The 19193-nt window shown below is 40.2% G+C and overlaps 1 protein-coding gene across 7 annotated transcripts in view; it reads left to right on the forward strand.

The window, feature by feature from the left end:
* The window catches only part of DCAF17 (DDB1 and CUL4 associated factor 17), a 35788-nt gene that overhangs the window by 12988 nt on the left and 3607 nt on the right, over positions 1 to 19193 (forward strand). For 3 of the 7 annotated variants that reach the window (XR_012849630.1, XM_075831120.1, XM_075831125.1), the window contains 7 exons: positions 1198 to 1275; positions 3347 to 3454; positions 7647 to 7752; positions 9743 to 9903; positions 11229 to 11338; positions 11768 to 11855; positions 15820 to 15903. Coding sequence is in view for 6 of the 7 variants with exons in the window: in XM_075831120.1 (XP_075687235.1) it covers positions 1198 to 1275; positions 3347 to 3454; positions 7647 to 7752; positions 9743 to 9903; positions 11229 to 11338; positions 11768 to 11855; positions 15820 to 15903 (735 nt within the window). In the remaining variant the exon portion in view is untranslated. The remainder of the gene's footprint in view (positions 1 to 1197; positions 1276 to 3346; positions 3455 to 7646; positions 7753 to 9742; positions 9904 to 11228; positions 11339 to 11767; positions 11856 to 15819; positions 15904 to 19193) is intronic. The other 4 variants (XM_075831122.1, XM_075831121.1, XM_075831123.1 and 1 more) reach the window with 4 other exon arrangements.

Here is a 19193-nt window from a genome sequence, read left to right on the forward strand (position 1 = left end):
CTCATGTGTCCTGACAATGAATATACATTACCTCCAGCCAGGACGTGATGTGTATTCAGAATCCTGACACCTCGCTAACACAATCTCGACACTACACCACAGCAGCCGTAATCTTGTTTGAAATGACAGTTTACAGCGTAATCTCGCGAGATTTGCTGTGCTGTAGTGTCGGGATTGTGTTAGCGAAGTGTCAGGATTCTGAATACACATCACATCCTGGCTGGAGGTAATGCCTATTCATTGTCAGGACACTGCAGTAACGTTAGTGTTTGTGTATGTGGCTGCAAATAGAGATATAGCTATATCGCTATCTGCTGTGTAAATGAATGGGGAGAAGTGTATGACGCTGATTAGTCAGTGATTGGTCAGCGTCATACACTCCTCTGTACAACGCCCACTTGGTCATATAGTAAAACACGCCCAGTTGTCCATTGAGAAACTCATTAGCATAAAGCTAAAATAGGTCATAACTCCGTCAAAAATGATCGTTTTTCTAAATAAAAAACACTGCTGTTATCTACATTACAGCGCCGATCACATCATGTACAAGATAGGCCACTTATAATGTGGTGACAGAGCCTCTTTAAGGGCAGTATAATATGGGGACATGTCTACTCTACTGTCCCCATATCATGCTGCCCATAAACAGGAGAGCATATTATGACAGAGCCATTTTAAAAATATGCCATTTTTTTGTGTTCACCACTCCTGTACTGACCTATGTATCCCCATGGTAACAGACTACAAACAAACCTACTAATTGTAAGTAATTAGTAAGTAGAGGGCATATAGAAGCAGGTTTGACTGCAGGATCAGGCTACACAGGGTTTGTTTGTAGTCTGTTACCATGGAGATACATAGGTCTGCATAGGAGTTTTAACCACAAAACTATAGATTTATAATGTTTTGTTTTTTTTAAATTAAAACTGCTTGCAAAGCTGCTTCATTTTATATGTACTAGGACTATAACAAAAAATCTATGTGAAGGTAAACTACGCTTTTAAGTACCTACAGACTCCTCAGCCAGTCCTGCTTATAAAAACCATCTATTTCTACTTTTCCTACACAACACAAATTTCATGATTTGTAAACTCTGGAAAAACACATAACATACATTATAAAGAAATAAAATCTGTACGTGTTATTTTCTAAATACATATATTGTGTACGATAATTGCTGTTTAATCTTTCTTTCAGCAGAATGTGATGTTTTACTTCGCAGTGTTCAACGTCTTCCCACTCTCACTAGTTGGAATCCTGGAAATTGATAAAAAAGTAAGATTACAGAAAAATATTTTGCAGTTTTCATACAGAAGTTGTTGACTGCAAAATCTATAGCATGACCCATCTCCTCCGAAGCTCAATTCATAAGGGGGGTGTAAGTGGTTGCCAGACACCACTGGCAACGCTTATCTCCAGGAAAACCAATTGATCAGACAAATTAGAAGCCAACCTGTAGAAGACATCGGGGACCGTTAGGTAGTCCTTGTAGACAGTAGAATTTTGGAGGATCCCTACAAAATCATTGGGAGCCACAGACCGAAATCTAATGTCAATGACAAGCGTTTACTTTTTTTTTAACATCCCGGTGCATTGCCAGGCTACTTTCCATTTAGACAACTGATGCCTTTACAATAGAATTTTTTCATTTCATCAAATAAAAAAAGTTGCTTCATTATAATACTATATTAGACATGTGTATCTTCTGTTTTGTCTGCCTGTATTTGGGTGAATACAGTCATCTGTAAACAATGCCTGTACTCTGCTAATAGTCCTCACAAGGACTGGGGGAAGGGGGTCAAAATATTTTAACATTCCTGCTTATGAAAAGAAAACATTTGGAAGACATTTATATTATGGAATTATTTATGTCATTTATATAATCAGTGTAATATTTTTACAGCCTCACATTTATTTGTGGTAGTTCTGGTGCTGCTTGGAATGTGAAGTGGATGACCACTAGAGGGCATGTCTATACATTGTATACTTCCTGCCTTTTAGTTTTTCCAAATTCTGATAACCAACGCTCCTACTGTCTGCTATGAACGAAGACAATATAATTGGAATCAGTAGCTGATCGGTGTCATGGTTTATTTCAGGCTATTTATCTATGGAATCTTTACAAGAGAGAATACATGGAACAATATTTTATTTTCTACATTTAATTTATTATTACAGATGAACTGTCTCTTTTTTTTAATTTGTATCTCATGTTTTTTTAATTTAAAGAGACCCTTTTATAAACCAGTGCGCTGGAGGCAGCAGTCGTATGGGGCTGTAGAAGAGTATGTCAACCATGAAGAGCTCTCATTTTTCTATACTATGGGCATTTCAGCAAGCAGGATGATGTATCCAGGACATACTCTTCTACGACTCCACTACTGTTCTCCTTTAAAGCCCCACGATTGGAGCAGTGAGCAGAATTGGGACAGGGGGAAGTGTATTAGAAGATTACACCCTGTCTCAGTTACTGCCTTAGGGGTGTGTAGGACTCCTCCAATGAACCCTGACTTCCTCAGTATGGGATAAACTATTGTCTACTGGTTCCTGCAGTCTCAAGATACTCAAAGGGGTTTGTGGTCACCCCAATTTTTGTTATGCTTCGCGCAGCTTTAAAGAAGATTTGGAAAGAGTCGAAAGGACGTGCTTTGTATGGAGCAGCATCGTGCGTTTTTAGGGCTCATTGACACGAGCGTGAATCTCGTCCGCATGCCGTGCGTTGAAACAACGCACAGCACACGGCCCCATTGATTTTAATGGGACTATTCACACGTGTGAGTTTTCATGCAGCGAGTGTCCGTGACACACGGATGCAAGTCCGTGCGCTGTCCGTGTTTTACCATCAATTATATTGAGAAAAAAAAAGTTCTTGCAAGTGCGTAGAAACCACATGCAAAACGCAACGCACACGGACAGATTTACGTGCGTTTTTTACGCGTGTAAAATCTGTCACGCTCGTGTGAATGTAGCCTTAGCCACTGTTCCATACAACTACTCCTCATCGTGGCCATCCTGGTGGGGAGGGACAGGGCACAGGGATCACCTGTGCATAGATGATGATTTTATTTGTGAGAAAACTCTATTAATTCTTAAATGGAAAGTCTACATTAGGTTATTTCTTATCTGCCTTGCAAAAGTATGGTTGTTTTATAGCAAATGCTGAAGTCTTCTATAAGGCAGATTCATCCAATTGGTGACATTATGAATCGCTCGCCGACAGTAAAATTTGTATTCATTTTTTTGTTATGTCCGTGCAGTTTATTAGTTGCTGCAGTAAGTAATTGAAGTAAAGAGTAAGCAACTTTATATCATCCCTTTTTTTTTTTTTTTTTTTGGTCCCAAACAGGTTTTTGGATCTAATGTGTCAGATGCGATGATATCTAATGGCATGTTGATTGTAATGCACAGTCCGGGTCTGGTTCGTCTTTACAGTTTTGAGAACATTTCTAAGGAGGTATGTCTGAAATAGGTGCGCCGGTATGAGGCATTATATGGCTGTATTTTAGCTACCGTGCTTTGGCTGCAAGACCTGGACTTCTGTTTAACCGAACTTCACCCTATAACCCTACTGTGATCTAAGTTCACCTCACTTAAGCCGTGGAAGGTGGCTGGGTTTTACATCCATATTATAGATATTTTAAACCGGTCTCCTTTGCTATTTAACAGACTCTGCTAATAAACCAATACATGGTTAATTCAACCATTTATTTTTTTCCAACTACCAAACACATGCGACAGTACTGAATTTGTCCAAATTTTAATTTTATTCACCCATGTGCAACTAGATTGAAAATAATTTTTAACTTTTTTTTACCTCTTAACTTATAAAAAAAAAAATCTTTAGTTGAGGTAGTCGTAGCCTTCTCTCCAATCACTTTCAGGAGCTTCTAGTCCATATGAATAGTGAGTTTCTTAATTTGTTCGATGATTTTAACTGGAGCAGCTACGACAGACTCTGTTCAATGTGTGTATTATTTGACTCGTAGTCTATTCGCAACCCAAAAAATGCAATCTGGCTCCTTGTTAATTATAGTGGCCCACACAATTACCTCTCCTCTAACTTGCTGCCCTTTTATTCAAACCGGTCCCATGTCCATTAGTGGGTTATATATGGACCCGCACATCTGGTCCATCTAAAGTTGCTCTCATTTGTTCTTAAGAAACCATTCCTAAAATGTACCTCCAGTGATGAGAAAAAACACTGCTAAGAGTGCTTTGGCATCATATTGCAGCATAGACCCAGTGTTGTAATGGTGTATGCTAAACTTGAGAAATGGATAGATAGTTGCAGGCAGTTCTGTCTCTATTAATCATGTTTCTCTTCTGCACGCACAGGGTAGACTTGCTGCTATATCGTACTAAAGAAGAAGAAGCCCCTGATGAAATATACAGGATTTTAAACACTTGGGCTTTGTTCAAACTGGGCGGATACGCTGCGTAGAAGTACACCTTGTATCCGCTCTGGTCCCTGCAGGGAATTCCAGACGAAAAACGGTGTTAAATTGTCGTGCAGTTTTTCGTCCAGAATGTGCGCTGCGGAAAACAGCCGGTAAAAATAAATAAATACCTATACTTACTCGTAGTCTTGGCGATGCCTCCCTCTAATGTCCTGCAACCCGGCCTCCTGGGAGGACATTTCAGCAGTCACATAGGATGAATTATTGTCCTTGGAGGCCGGGCTGGACTGAGGTTTTTGAGTTGTGATTTTTGCGACGGAATCACAGCTTTTTTTTACTGCTGCAAAAATTGCAACATCTGCTATTTGTTGCAGGTTTTACCTCCCCAATGAATTCAAACCCACAACAGAAAAGTAGTGATTCCAAAGCATAAATTGACATGCTGTGGATTAAAAAAAAACACACCGCAGCTCAATTTATGAACTGGTTTTCAGCGTATTTTTTACGCAGCGTGTGGATGATATTTGTTCAAGCTTCTTCCACTCTGCTGCTACCATTACGCTGCGGATTTTCCCACAATGAAATACGGTGCAGAAAATATGCAGTGTTTATGCTCTGTGTGGACGTACCCTTAGTAGATGTTCAGGCAGGAGCTCAAAAAGTCTAGCTAGGATGCCTGCAGAGAGTCTGAGGTAGTCTAAAATTCACCTCCTGTCTCATCATTGGTACAAGCTGCTGCTCTCTCCCGCCCACTGCAGCTCTGACTCTTCTGATTGGCTGCTGTGTATAAACATGGAAGTCGGTGCATTGAGAGCGGATTTCTATTGCAGCAAGGGCAAAATAATTATAAAGTACAGACTACTAAAAACAACACAAAAAAGCTAATCAAGTAATTGCCACATATATAATGAGCTAAACAAGTAAGGGGGAACCTGGAGGGCCTTTAAAGAGGCTCTGTCACCAGATTTTGCAACCCCTATCTGCTATTGCAGCAGATAGGCGCTGCAATGTAGATTACAGTAACGTTTTTATTTTTAAAAAACGAGCATTTTTGGCCAAGTTATGACCATTTTTGTAGTTATGCAAATGAGGCTTGCAAAAGTACAACTGGGCGTGTTTAAAAGTAAAAGTCCAAGTGGGCGTGTATTATGTGCGTACATCGGGGCGTTTTTAATACTTTTACTAGCTGGGCGTTCTGATGAGAAGTATCATCCACTTCTTTTCAGAACGCCCAGCTTCTGCCAGATCACGCTGTGACGTCACTCACAGGTCCTGCATCGTGTCAGACGAGCGGGGACACATCGGCACCAGAGGCTACAGATGATTCTGCAGCAGCATCGGCGTTTGCAGGTAAGTAGCTACATCGACTTACCTGCAAACGCTGATGCTGCTGCAGAATCAACTGAAGCCTCTGGTGCCGATGTGTCCGACACGATGCAGGACCTGTGAGTGACGTCACAGATCTGCACTGCCAGAAGCTGGGCGTTGTGAAGAGAAGTGGATGATACTTCTCATCAGAACGCCCAGCTAGTAAAAGTAGTAAAAACGCCCCGATGTACGCACATAATACACGCCCAGTTGGACTTTTACTTTTAAACACACCCACTTGGACTTTTGCAAGCCTCATTTGCATAACTACAAAAATGGTCATAACTTGGCCAAAAATGCTCGTTTTTTAAAAATAAAAACGTTACTGTAATCTACATTGCAGCGCCTATCTGCTGCAATAGCAGATAGGGGCTGCAAAATCTGGTGACAGAGCCTCTTTAAGCTGGTTATATACAATAGATGACACAAGTCTCAGCTGATCCTGACTAATCTAATGTGAATGGGGGGCTCACGACCCTTACCCAAATTTCTTTAACTTCTTGGGAGATGAGCACTGCCAGAGGTGCTTGTCAGCAGCAGCTTATCCCTTCTGGTTTAAATAAACATGCACGCATGGACAGTCTGAGTGCAAGCTTATGGGGGAATAGGGGGAGAGAGTTATCATCTAACCAAGCATTTGTTCTACAGCGATCTTCTGTTTATTACGATAAGTCCTACCTGGTTTTTCTTTTCTCATAACTGGAGGTACAATTACCCCAATCCTATTGCTTCACCTTGTCGTTCTTATGAAGTGGGGATTATATATCTGTTTCCCTGAGCAATTGACAGTTTAAGATTTTAAGATGGTGACACTAAAAGCTAGAGGGTACCTAGAGGCTTCATGTTTAATTCGTCCTGTCTTTTTTGCAGTCTTTTCTTATCTACATGTTTTCTGCAATGTAGCTTATTAAAGCTTTGAAATGTGTAATGATCACACCTTAATGGGTTGCTAACTAAAGTGTTACATCCTCTTGACGTATCACAATGTTTGTGTGTGCAGTGTCACTTTAATCCCTTTAAAAAAACAAACAAAAGAAAACCGTCCTCTTATTATCCAAATTGAAATGTGATGTATTTCTAACTTTAAACACTATGTCCAGCTTTGCAACCATTTTTTTTTTTATTCCCATTGCATCTAAAATGAAAAATGAAGCAACTTTGCAAATCGTCTTGTTTAAAAATTTCCTATAGTTTAGTGTCAACAGCTCCGATATAGATCTTTGAGTCTCTATGGTAACAGACTACAAGCTAACCATGTGTAGTCTGATCCTGCTGTCAAAATGCTTTCCATTTGTCCGCTACTTCTTTCTAACATACATTTGGTAGGTTAGCAAGTAGGGGACAGGTGGATGGCAATATAACTGCAGGAACAGACTACACCGGGTTGGTTGCAGTCTGTTACCATGGAGATGCATAGATCTACATCTAAAGACTGTAAAAAGATGCTTCATTTTTCTTTTCAGGTGCACTGGAACAATAAAAAAAATTGTTTGCAAGTGTACATCGCATTTAAGGGTACAATCACACGGAGCGGTTACTGTACAGCGTCTTATCACATGTAAACGCTCTGTTTTTTTTTTTCACTGACTTAAAGAGAGATTTGGCAAAACTGGTGCAAAGGAAAAGTACAGCTTCTTCCATTTTTAAAAGGGCTCTTAACAAATGAAAACTCGAATCGAATGGGTTGTTATAAGCAACTGCTGCACTTTTTTTCTTTTGCAGCAGTTTTGATGATTCTCTCCCTCTGTCTGCATTGCTGTCTATAACTTGAAATTGGATTATATCCCATAAAAGCCAAACGTGTATGTAGTACGGTATGTGTTATTTTTGGATAAATCTGTTATTGTGTACTGTCCTTCCAAGCAAATTTTGTATTTTTAGTGTATGCAGCAGAAATTTGTCATAGGGGAGATTTGCAATTGGAGAGGTGAAATGGGGACAATTGGAGACTTTCCATTTGGAATTCCTTGCAACATTGCTGTAACAGGTAATGATTTTTTTTGTTAAAAGGTACTAATTAGAGTGAGTTCAAAGTGAATTTCTGCCCTTTAAATACCATTTTGTTACTTTTTTTTTAACATTTCTTCATAGTAGTCAGAGCTTTGGTTTTCTGATCCAGAGCTTGAAATCCCCTGTATAGACATGGATTTAAAACATAATCTGCTGGCTATCTGCAGCCACCACTAGAGGGAGCTTACTGCACACTGTCAATGGTAGTAAGCTCCCATGCTCCCTCTAGTGGCTGCTGCATTTAGCCGACAGGTTAGCTATTAACCCTTTACCAACATTTGACGTAAATGCACATCATAGTTGGTGGCGGGGAGGGGGGGGGGCATGGGACAAGCCATAAATATCTGATAGATACTGGTCCCAGCTCGGGGACCTGCACCAATGTTGTGAAAAGGGGTCCCCTTGCCCTGCATCCAGGGGTAGAATAAATAGAGCGGTTGCTCTACGTAAATCTCATGAAACAGATTGAAGATAACCACAGGTGTGGCGATCTCTCCATTACTTCTCGACCTGGCAGTGACTCTCACCAGGTGGGACATGGCTTGGGGGACCCCCGTTCTCAACATAGATGGTGTAGATAGTGGTGTGGTATGAAAACTTAATATCAGAAGTTTCACGTGGTGAAAATCCTCAATTGGCTCCAAAGAATTCTGTCACTTATTCACTACAGCACTTACCTCTTATTTGTAAAACCCAGCCCATGGACTTCCACGGATGACGTCTTCCGACGTGTCTGAGGTTGTATTATGGTACATTTCCACTTTTAGGCTAGGACATTGCAACAACTTTGAGTTGTGCAGAAATTGTGTTCAATTGCGGGTAAACTTATATCTTGGTAACCCTTTTAATGGACTATAAATGTTCATACCGTTGGAGTAATATATCTTATGAGGAAAATTGTTTCTCTGCTGCCACCACCGTACATTAGAGTGCAAATTACTTTCACTATCTGTAATTAGGGGGTTTGTCCAAACCAATTTAAAGTGTAGCTAAACGTTTGACAAACTTCTGACATGTCATAGTGACATGTCAGAAGTTTGGATTGGTGGGGGTCCGAGCACGGAGACCCCCACCAATCTCTAGAACGAAGCAGCTGAAGCGCTCGTGTGAGCGCTCAGCCGCTTCGTTTCTGTTTGGCTTTTTCCGGAAATCAATGTATCGGAGTACGGGCTCATAGACTTTCTACTTTCCGTACACCGATACATTTATTTTAGCTACACTTTAAGGGATATGTCCACTATTGCAAATTATAGAAGTTTCTAGCCAGGACGTAACAGTTATGTGCTTGGCTACAAACCCTCATCCCTGCCATGATGTAACTGTTACAGCTTTTGTACCTTGTAAATTTTTATAATGCAACTAAAAAAAACCATGAAGTAACTTTGTAAACCGCCTTAGTTAAAAAAAACAAAAAAACAACAACCGTTTTGTCTTTACACATCCCTTGCAGACCTATGCGTCTCCATAGTTACAGACTACAAAAAAAACCTTGTGTCTGCAGTCCTACATTAAAGCAATATAAAAAAAAAAATGGTTGTAAAGGTGTACATATGCTTTGAATTCTACAGTATATACATTTGGTGCTGCACGTCTCATGAGTTAAAAGCATTTCCTCCTAAAATTTAAAAACTGAAATGTCTTCATTTCCATTTTGGATCCCAAAGGGATTGCCACCCAGGTTTTTCCTTGACTCATTAAGGGTGAATCTAATTTATTATTTACTTAGAAGTCTGGGAGAGCAGAGTAACAGCCTCTATGGGAGATGCAACGGCTTCCAGGTTTTCTAGACATTAGCTGAATACAATTTTTAACAACTCGATAGAAGTTCATTCAATATAATTTTATGCATTCTTTAAATTAATGTAATTGGATCATTCTTATATTTTTTTTGGTGTTTTTGTTTAAGACCAACGAGCTGCTGAATATTATTAGTTAAGTTACTGTACCCATCACAATAATTTGTCCAGTGCCTTTTTTACTTTTAGAACGACCCCCAATTCTCTTTGAAGTGCCTTGTTTTGAAAATGCTTTTCAAGTTGGTGGATATCCCTGGCATTATATAATAACACCCAACAAGAAAAAAGAGAAAGGTACCTATCACATCTGCTCCATGGACGACCACAACCTGGTAAATAATCCGCATTTTCTAGTGTTTCTCTTACATATGCCATGTTTTTATGAAGTTCTTACTTAAAGGGGTTGTATCTCTGAAGGCAATGATCGCTAGAATGATGAAGCATTTTTGATCAACCGTGCAGCCTCCAAAAAAGCTCAGCGGAGCCACTTGCTTCAATCGGCGGGGACCTCCACCGATCGGACATTGAGGCATGTCCTAGGGATTTGCCATCTAATTCATTAGCGAGATGGACCCTTTAATGTCACTGAAAACCTGAAATTTCCGTACAATTAGCCTACCCCCCCCCCCCCCCCCAGTCATACTCACCGGAGTCCAGGAAGCTCATAGTGGTTTGCAGGTTCCTAAATAATATATAATATATCGAATCTGAGTTCGTCTAATTCTATAAAATCTTAAAAAAAATATTTACAACTTCTTTACTATCGTTAAATATTTTAAGGCCTTATTCACACGAGCAATGAAAACTGTCATCACCTGGCTGTATAAAAATGAATGTATTTCTATGGGGCTATTCACACGCTCATTTTTTTTTCTTTTACGGACCGTGTAAACAGCCCGTGAAAAAATAGGATGTGTCCTATTTTTGGCAGTTTTCACCGATCCCTCAATAGACTCAAGTCTATTTGTGAAAACGGGTCCCGCATGGATTTAAATCGGTCATAAAAAACTGCAGTTTTTCATGGTCGTTTTGTCACACATTCATTTGAATAAGGCCTTAGGCTATGTGCACACGTTTCGTATTTTGGTGCCGAAAATACGCAGCAAAACCGCAAGTAATTCGTAGGAAAAACCCGCAGGTGCATTTTTTTCATGCTTTTTTCGGTGTCGTTTTTACGTTTTGCTGCGTTTTTATGCTGCGTTTTTGCTGCCTATCTCTTTAGAACTACAGGGATAGAATTCGCAAGCGAAATCGCGAGATAAATTAACATGCTGCAGTTTTGAAAATACTCCCCTCGGGTCAATTTACGTTCCGAAAAATACCGCAGCGTGGACATGAGATTACCTGAAATCTCATAGACTTTGCTCCCACTTTATTACGCTGCGGTTTTGCCTTGGCCAATAGCGGTTTATGTAACTACAAGCACACTTCTAGTAATCATAGTTACTCATATGACTAAAAAACAGGCGAACAGAAAGATAGAATGTCCAAAACGGAAACCTGATCCCAGGTGTTCGCATAACACAATATGTTCAGTGAAGACCACAAAAACAAACAAACCTCTACTATATGTATCACGTTGGTTTATTGTATTATTATCACTTCCATCTCTGTGGTTTTACCCTGGATTTTCTTGTATTACATTTGATTGTTTCAGGCAAAGAATGGAATACGTGACATGAAATACTGCTCTTTAGAACCGGACTGGATTCACTTTCACCCTGATGCTTCCGAAAGAATCATTCATGTTGGACCTGATCATATTGGGTAAGTAAAATTTCTGACGCTGTGTTTTGTTTTTTTTGTATTTTTTTTTTTTCTTTAACTGTATTCATTACTTGAGGCAATACAATCCATTGTGACTATATTTCTGAGCTTTTTATGGCAATCTGTATTTTTAGATCGAATACACGGTTGAAGGGGTTTCGCGGTGCTTGTGATTTAGGCTTTTTAGCCAATCACGTGACAAGTAGTGTTTCTCATTTGTTTTGTGATTGGTAAAAAAAAGCTGCACATGTATAATTTATATTGGCAGCAAGGAAAGTTTGGGGGCTTTGGTCTTCCGGAATATTTCTATATGGAATTATATTTGATTGCAATTAATTTATAAATTCCAGATGTGATTTTACAACTATAACAAACTAGTCTTTGTTTTTTACATAGTTAGAATCTTTACTGCTTGGTGTTTTACTGTAGTGTTTTAAGACTGAAGGAACTGGAAGATGAAGCGTGTAAGTACGAGGTCGCAGAGGATTTTGTCATTCTTGCAGCGAGAGACCATACGGTATGTAGAACGTTGATTGTATGTACACTATCTTGTCTGTATTTCATTCTGGCATCGAATTATCAGTTGAGCTTACATTTATTTTGTTCTGCTATTTATCCTATCGCCAGCATGCACTTATACATTTAAGGCTTCGTTCAAATCTGCATCGGGGCTCAGTTCTCGGGTTCTGTCGGACCTTTCTGTCAGGGGAATCCATGAACGGAATCCAAACTAACGGAAACCATAGGCTTCCGATTGCATCACCATTGATTTCAATGGTGACGGACCCGGTGCAAATGGTTTCCGTTTGTCACCATTAAGGGTTTCGTCGTTTTGACGGAATCAATACTGTAGTAGACTGCGGTAATCATTCAGTCAAAACGACGGAACCCTTAAACAACGGTGACAAGTGGAAACCATTTGCACCAGATCCGTCACCATTTAAATCAATGGTGATGCAAACAGAAACCTATGGTTTCCGTTTGTTTGGATTCCGTTCATGGGTTCCCCTGATAGAAAGGTCCGACGGAGTCCTGACGAAGATGTGAACGAAGCCTAAGACCACTTTCAATAGAAAGCTTATTAACCGTAGCGTGTCTTTGGAGGAAATTGGAACACAGGAAGAGCATACAATCTCCAGTCAGATTCAATCTTGTAGACCCAGTTCTGTGCAGTAAGGGTATGTTCACACGCAGTGTTTTCAGGCGTATTTTGGGACGTTTACACCTCGAAAAACACCTGAAAAAACTGAAGCTGAATGCCTACAAACATCTGCCCATTGAAATCAATGGGAAAAAACGCATTTAATTCATACAGGGCGTCTTTTTACGCCTCTGTTTTAAAAAAGAAGTAGCATGTCGCTTCTTGAGGCGTTTTTTGGAGCGGATTTTCCATTGAACGCTATGAAAAACGCCTCAAAAGAAGCTCCAAATTAAAAGAAGCTTCATTTTCAGTTTCAAAAACGCCTGAAAATCAGAGGCTGTTTTCTCTGAAAACGGCTCCGTATTTTCAGACGTTTTTGATTAAGCGTGTGAACATACCCTTACTGTGCTAACCACAAAAATCACCAGATAGCATCGCCCATGTTTTTGCTGTGAGGCTGTGTTCACATACGGCAGCTTTTCGTTATATTTCTTGTTTTTTTTAGGTTGCAATCCTGATTTTATTCCAAAACACCTTCAAGAAAGCAAAAAAAAAAATCAGTTGCACTAAACAATACTATATTTTGTGAACACAGCCTAAGGCAAGGGCTCCATGTCGACTTTTGGCCACCCAAAAGTTTTAGTAAAATTACTGGATTATCGCAACTTGCTCACTACCTCAATGTTTACATATGCCGCAAAAGATAGCTGACAACTTGTAACCAAGCTGGAATTCTTTTCATTGTGGTGAAATTTTTCCCCAATAGAGAAACAATGGGGACAGTATATCGGTGTGTAGCGTCTTGAACTTTTACACTACACTATTAAAACAAGATGATTGTATGGCTCTTCCACAAGAATGGAACAAAGATCTGTTGATTGTCATTACATGCCAACCACTTGGAGAGCACTAATGTCTTTCTGAGATTATCCTAAGAATTTTTAAAATGATTTTTGTTAACATCGTCTGTCATTTAGACAATTAACCCTATTTCTTCCAGGGGCTTCTGGACATTTTGCACCCCAGGTAACCAGGGCAATTTTAACTTTTTTTTTTTTGTCATTTACAAATGAAACCTGACTTATAAAATGAAAAAATCATACTTAAGACCCCATACCCGTATTTAGAAAAAAAAAAGGACACCTAATACTTTATAAAGACAGGCACCTCTATACAATTTTGCGCCCAGATGAAATGTATAAAAATTCATGTTTGTGGCTAAAAATCAGAAAATTAGACACACATCACCTTCTAAAATGATGTGCAGAGTTCATACATGTCACTTCTATGACTACAAAAAAAATCTTCACAAAATCACTAGAACTGAAGAGTCCAAAAATATGATTATAATCTGGAAATTTTAAAAAAAACTGTAACCACGTATAAAAAAGAAGAATTCTAAACCTTGAAAAGTGAGTGCACCCCACACATTTATATATTTCCTGAAAGCAGACAACCTGGCAATTGCTATTGCCTTAACATGCTGTTTACAGGCATTATCACCTTCATGTAACTTTGTGACAAAAAAATGCACTAAAGGAGTTTTCCCATAATCAATATTTATCACTTTTCCACGGATAGGTGATCAATATCTAATCAGTGGTAGGTTTACCTTGCCCTTCCTGGGAGCCCCATAGGAATGAAGCGGTTGTGCGCATTCTTGACCACCGCTCCATTCATTTCTATGGGGCTGCTGAGCACCATCTTGGGCAGCCCCATAGAAATTAATGGAGCGCTGGCCGAGCATGCGCAGTACCACTCCGTTTCTATAGGGCTCCCATGAACGGCAAGGCAAGCCCGTTCTCGTGATTGGTGGGGTTTTTAGGTGGTAAATATTAATCATGGGTAAACCCCTATAAATCTTATATTTGTACCTAAATCCAATCAACAACTTAAAAAATAATAAATCCAGATGTGCAAAGATAGTAAATATATAGTGTGTGTGTGTGTGTGTGTGTGTGTGTGTGTGTGTATATATATATATATATATATATATATATATATACACCACAAACCTCAACAAGAGGAAATAGAGGCCATGAAACATTTTGGCCCTCTTACACAATTAATAGCGTAGTCGACTACGCTATTGCTTCTGGCAAAACTACGGATCCGGTGCACAACAGAGACAAACGGAAACCATGGGCACCGGATCCGTCACCATTGAAATCAATGATGATGAAACCTCTGGTTTCCGTCTGTGTCAGTTTGTGTCTGTTCAGGGTCCCAATCCGACGGAAAGCTCAGATGGAACGTCAGAACGGGACCCCAACACAGATGTGAACAGAGCCTTAACTGTTGTGAGTGCTAACAAAAACACCACACCCTAATTCATAATCAGAAGTCTCTAAACCATATTTGATGCGTTAAATAATACTGTGGTGGAACTAGTTAGATATGATTGTTTATAACGACAGTCATTGGGTAAAAATGTAATTTCTGAATGACAGAAATCTGTTCCATCAGTCAAATATTTAGTACACAATCTGTGGGTAAATCTGGGGCCGGAGAATTTTGCACTGAAGATTGTTTAAGGACAGTGTAAGAATCATTGATGTCTGTTGGTGTAGTCCGAGTGCTTTGTGCAACTTACTTGATGCCATGATCCAGATGCTGGTAAACGCCCGCGTTGTGGAGTAAAACAAAAAGGCCTAATTATTCACTGAGTAGTGATTACATAAGCAACTCCTCATAGTCTCACCCCTTTTTTTGAAAACACACACAGTAGTACATGTCGTCTCTGCCCCAGGAGTAATCTTAAGCCTTACAGGCACAGTATGAGGATCACAAATCCTCCTCCTATCCCTGCATGATGCCAGCACATCCCCTGCTGGCCCCTTCTGCTCTTTTACAGAGGTTCAAGAGGTAGCTGCACATCTATTCAGCTACTACTTCAGCTTGTTTTACCTTGGGCTAGATTGTTAGATTTTTTTTTTTAAAGCTAAGATTCTTGGCTTTGAAACATGACTAAGATCTTGGCTCTAGCAAAGATGTGTTTCAGATTAGTCCTTGGCTACTGATATGCTTCCCTGCCAGTACTGATGCGTCCTTGGCAGGGAAGGGGTTAGTATACAACTTGTTTAGGCTCTTTCTATATTAGTACTGGCAATACTGAAGTCAATAGCTACAACGTGCAGGAGTTAATTTGTAAAACGAATGAAAAATGATATTGCTGTTTACCTATAACAATCATTTCAATCAATGCTATTTTTAAAACCTCTTACTATTAACAGCTGGAATCTGATTGCCAGTTGCAACCAAATAAAATAAAAGCTCTGCTTTTCTCATATGTCATCACTTAGTATGTTGAGAAAACCCCTATTGTTTTTTCACTTTATAGGTGAATAATCTGGTGACTTTTACAGCATCTGGGAGGATGGTAAAAAAGCTTTATAATAGACTAGATGACGATACAGATCAAGAGGTAAATGGGTTAATTGTCTACAGTCCACTTTCCGAAGAGTAAAAAGAGGATTTTTTCTTCCCACCATAAAAACTCTTTCTCGTAGTAGTTAATTGGGGGACACAGGAACCATGGGGTCTAGGCTCTAAGAATAAAAGTAAGTTCCTCCGTCTATTCTCTGCCTACTGATACTAAGCTCATCCGTTTGTAACCTAGCAGTAGGAGAAGCAAAACTAAACATGTCAGAAAACAGATCTTAACCCCTTAGTGACCAGCCCATTTTAGGCCTTAATGACCAAGCTATTTTATTCGTTTTTCTATAGTCGCATTCAAAGAGCTATAACGTTCTTATTTTTTCGTCTACATAGCTGTATGAGGACTTGTTTTTTGCGGGATTAGTTGTGCTTTTTAATGGCACCATTTTTGGGTACATATAATTTTTATATTAACTTTTATTAACCTTTTTGGGGGGGATTATAAAAAAAACCTGAAATTCCGCCATTGTTCTATGCGTTTTTAAATTGACGCCGTTCACTATGCGACGTAAATAACATGTTACCTTTATTCTATGGGTCGGTACGATTACGGCGATACCACATATGTAGAGGTTTTTTTATGTTTTACGACTTTTGCACAATAAAAACACTTTTGAACTAAAATTATTTGTTTTTGCATAGTCGCTTTCCAAGAGCCGTAATTTTTTTATTTTTCCATCAATGTAGTGATTTTTTGGGCTTGTTTTCTGCGGGACAAGACGTAGTTTTGAATGGTACTGTTTTGGGGTGCATGGGACTTATTGATTCATTTTTATTATGACTTTTTTGGGGGGCAATGGAAAAAAATAGCAATTTCGCCATGGTTTTTTGCGTTTTTTTTTTACGGTGTTCACTTTGCGGTTTAAATTACATATTAACTTTATTAATGGAGTCATTACGGTCGCGGCGATACCACATATGTGTACTTTTTTTTATTTTTTTACACTTTTACTAAATAAAACCACTTTTTATGGAAAAAAATGGTTTTATTTATTTTTTTACTGTACTTTTTATTAATAATATTTCACTTTGATAACTGATTTTATTAGTCCCACTAGGGGACTTTACTGTGCGATGTTCCGATCGCTGCTATAATGCTCTGGTATACTTCGTATACCAGAGCATTATTGCCTGTCAGTGTAAATCTGACAGGCAATCTGTTAGGACGTGCCTCCGGCGCGTCCTAACAGGAATATGTCCAGGGCAGACCTGGGGGCTTTTATCAAGCCCCCGGCTGCCATGACACCCCATCGGAGACCCGCGATTTCATTCGTGGGCCGCGGATGGGTGACAGAGGGAGCTCACTCCCTCTGTAAACAAAGTTAAATGCCGCGGTCGCTATTGACGGCGGCATTTAACGGGTTAAATGGCCGCGATCGAAGTAAACTTCGATCGCGGGCGTTGGAGCAGGAGCTCAGCTGTCATCAGACAGCAGAGCCCCGGCTCCTGCCTGCACGGGAGACCCGTGCAGGACTTAGACTAGGCTGACGTGAAAAGGCGTCAGCCTAGCCTAAAGCCCATTAGTGACCGACGTAAAAAGGCGTATTAGTGGTCACTAAGGGGTTAAGAACCACCAAACCGTTCATCTGAATCTCAGAAAAAATATGGGTTGGAGCTGTCCCCCAAGGAACTACTACAAAAAGAGATTTTGTGGGGAGTATAAAAAAAAATCCTTTTTTTCTTGAACGTATCATTAGGCGACACAGGACCTATAAGATGTCCTAAAGCAGGCCCTGGGGTGAAAAAAATTCTAGTAAATGGGGAAAAAAAACAGCTAAGTGCACGGTTGAGTCACCTCCGCTTGCAGCGCCTTGAGACCAAGGAAGCCGTGTTGTGCACTGCCCAAGAAGCACCAACGGTTTGGGTAGCGTGAGAGATCCCTCTCTCTTGCACGATATGTCTCAGAAACAGCTCAGCGGATCCCACAAGCTATGGTTGTCTTGGAGGCTGGTAGCCCTTTGCGTCGACCGTCTGGGTTGAAAAGTTGACAAAGTTACAAACCTATAGCCTGCACCATGTCCACATTGTAAAGAGGCTGTTCACTCAGATGAGGGCGAGGGATAGAAAGATTGAAGACTATCTCCTCTTTAATGTGGAAGGCAGAGACAACCTTAAGGTTTTGGACTCAGGACCACCTTGTCCTGGAGGAAAATTAAGAATGGAGAGTGATAGAAAAGAGCTGCCCACGCGGACACTTGCCTGATGGAGGACAACTATCGGTATATGAGATGCTATGAGACAACTCTCATAGGTTTCAAGTGAGGAGTTGGAGAGCGTCCAATACTAAATTCTATTTCCGTGCCAGAGACCTATATGAAGGGCCCACAAGGAATATTTTTACATGAGGTTTTAAGGCCAATGGTCGCTGATAGAGGATGGACAGGGCAGATACCTGACCCCTCAGAAAACTAAGAGCCGGTCCCTAGTCCAGACCGGACTGTATAAAATATGTAGAGAGAAAGGCCTGGGGGAGATTTGTTTCCCTCCACACCACTAAAAATGTGTCTTCCAAGTGCAGTGGTTAATGCGGGAAGAGGCCGTTTTATACGTCTTTATAATGGTCTGAATAACCTTTTCATAAAAGTTGACCGTTGACTCCCAAGACATCGGCCTTAATAACCATGCCATTAAACTTTGGGACTGTAAAATAAGTGGAAGAGATGGGCCCTTAGAAACCAGGTCTGGACAGGTAGGTAGATACCAGAAAACGTCTGCCACAAGGTTGACTACAGCGTACTAGGAGCACCTTGGCCAGTACTGAGCCACTGGTAGCCCTTGAGCTTTGACCACCTATGGAAGCCCATTTTGGAATAAGGTGGTCTGTGAAAGGGTAGAGGATGTCTTCCATTTCTTAGTTATTACCTCCTGAAACTCAGAATGGTTACCAAAAAGTTTAGGGGAGCGCTTGGGACATGTATGAGACACCTCTTCTGGAGAGGCCGGGGTCTTTGTACCTTTTTATATTTGGGAATATCCAGGACTGATGAAATAGGACTTTCCATCATGCCTCCCATTTTTAAGAATGTCTCCAAATCAAACTTAGACACAGAGGACGTATTTTTACCGACGTAGGTGTTTTGGCATTTAAAGTTGTTGTCCAGGTTGGGAGCTGTTTTTTATACTGATGAATTATCCACGAGGTAGGTCATCCTTATATGATTGGTGGGGGTCTGCACCCGGACCCTACACTGATCAGCTGTTCCTGCTGCCTCTGAGTGCAAGAAGCTATGCAGGGGTTGGTGCCGAAAGCAGAAGACTCCTACCACTGTATAGCGG

Source organism: Rhinoderma darwinii, chromosome 6 (assembly GCF_050947455.1).
Source record: "Rhinoderma darwinii isolate aRhiDar2 chromosome 6, aRhiDar2.hap1, whole genome shotgun sequence".
In the NCBI taxonomy this organism is placed as follows: Eukaryota; Metazoa; Chordata; class Amphibia; order Anura; family Rhinodermatidae; genus Rhinoderma; species Rhinoderma darwinii.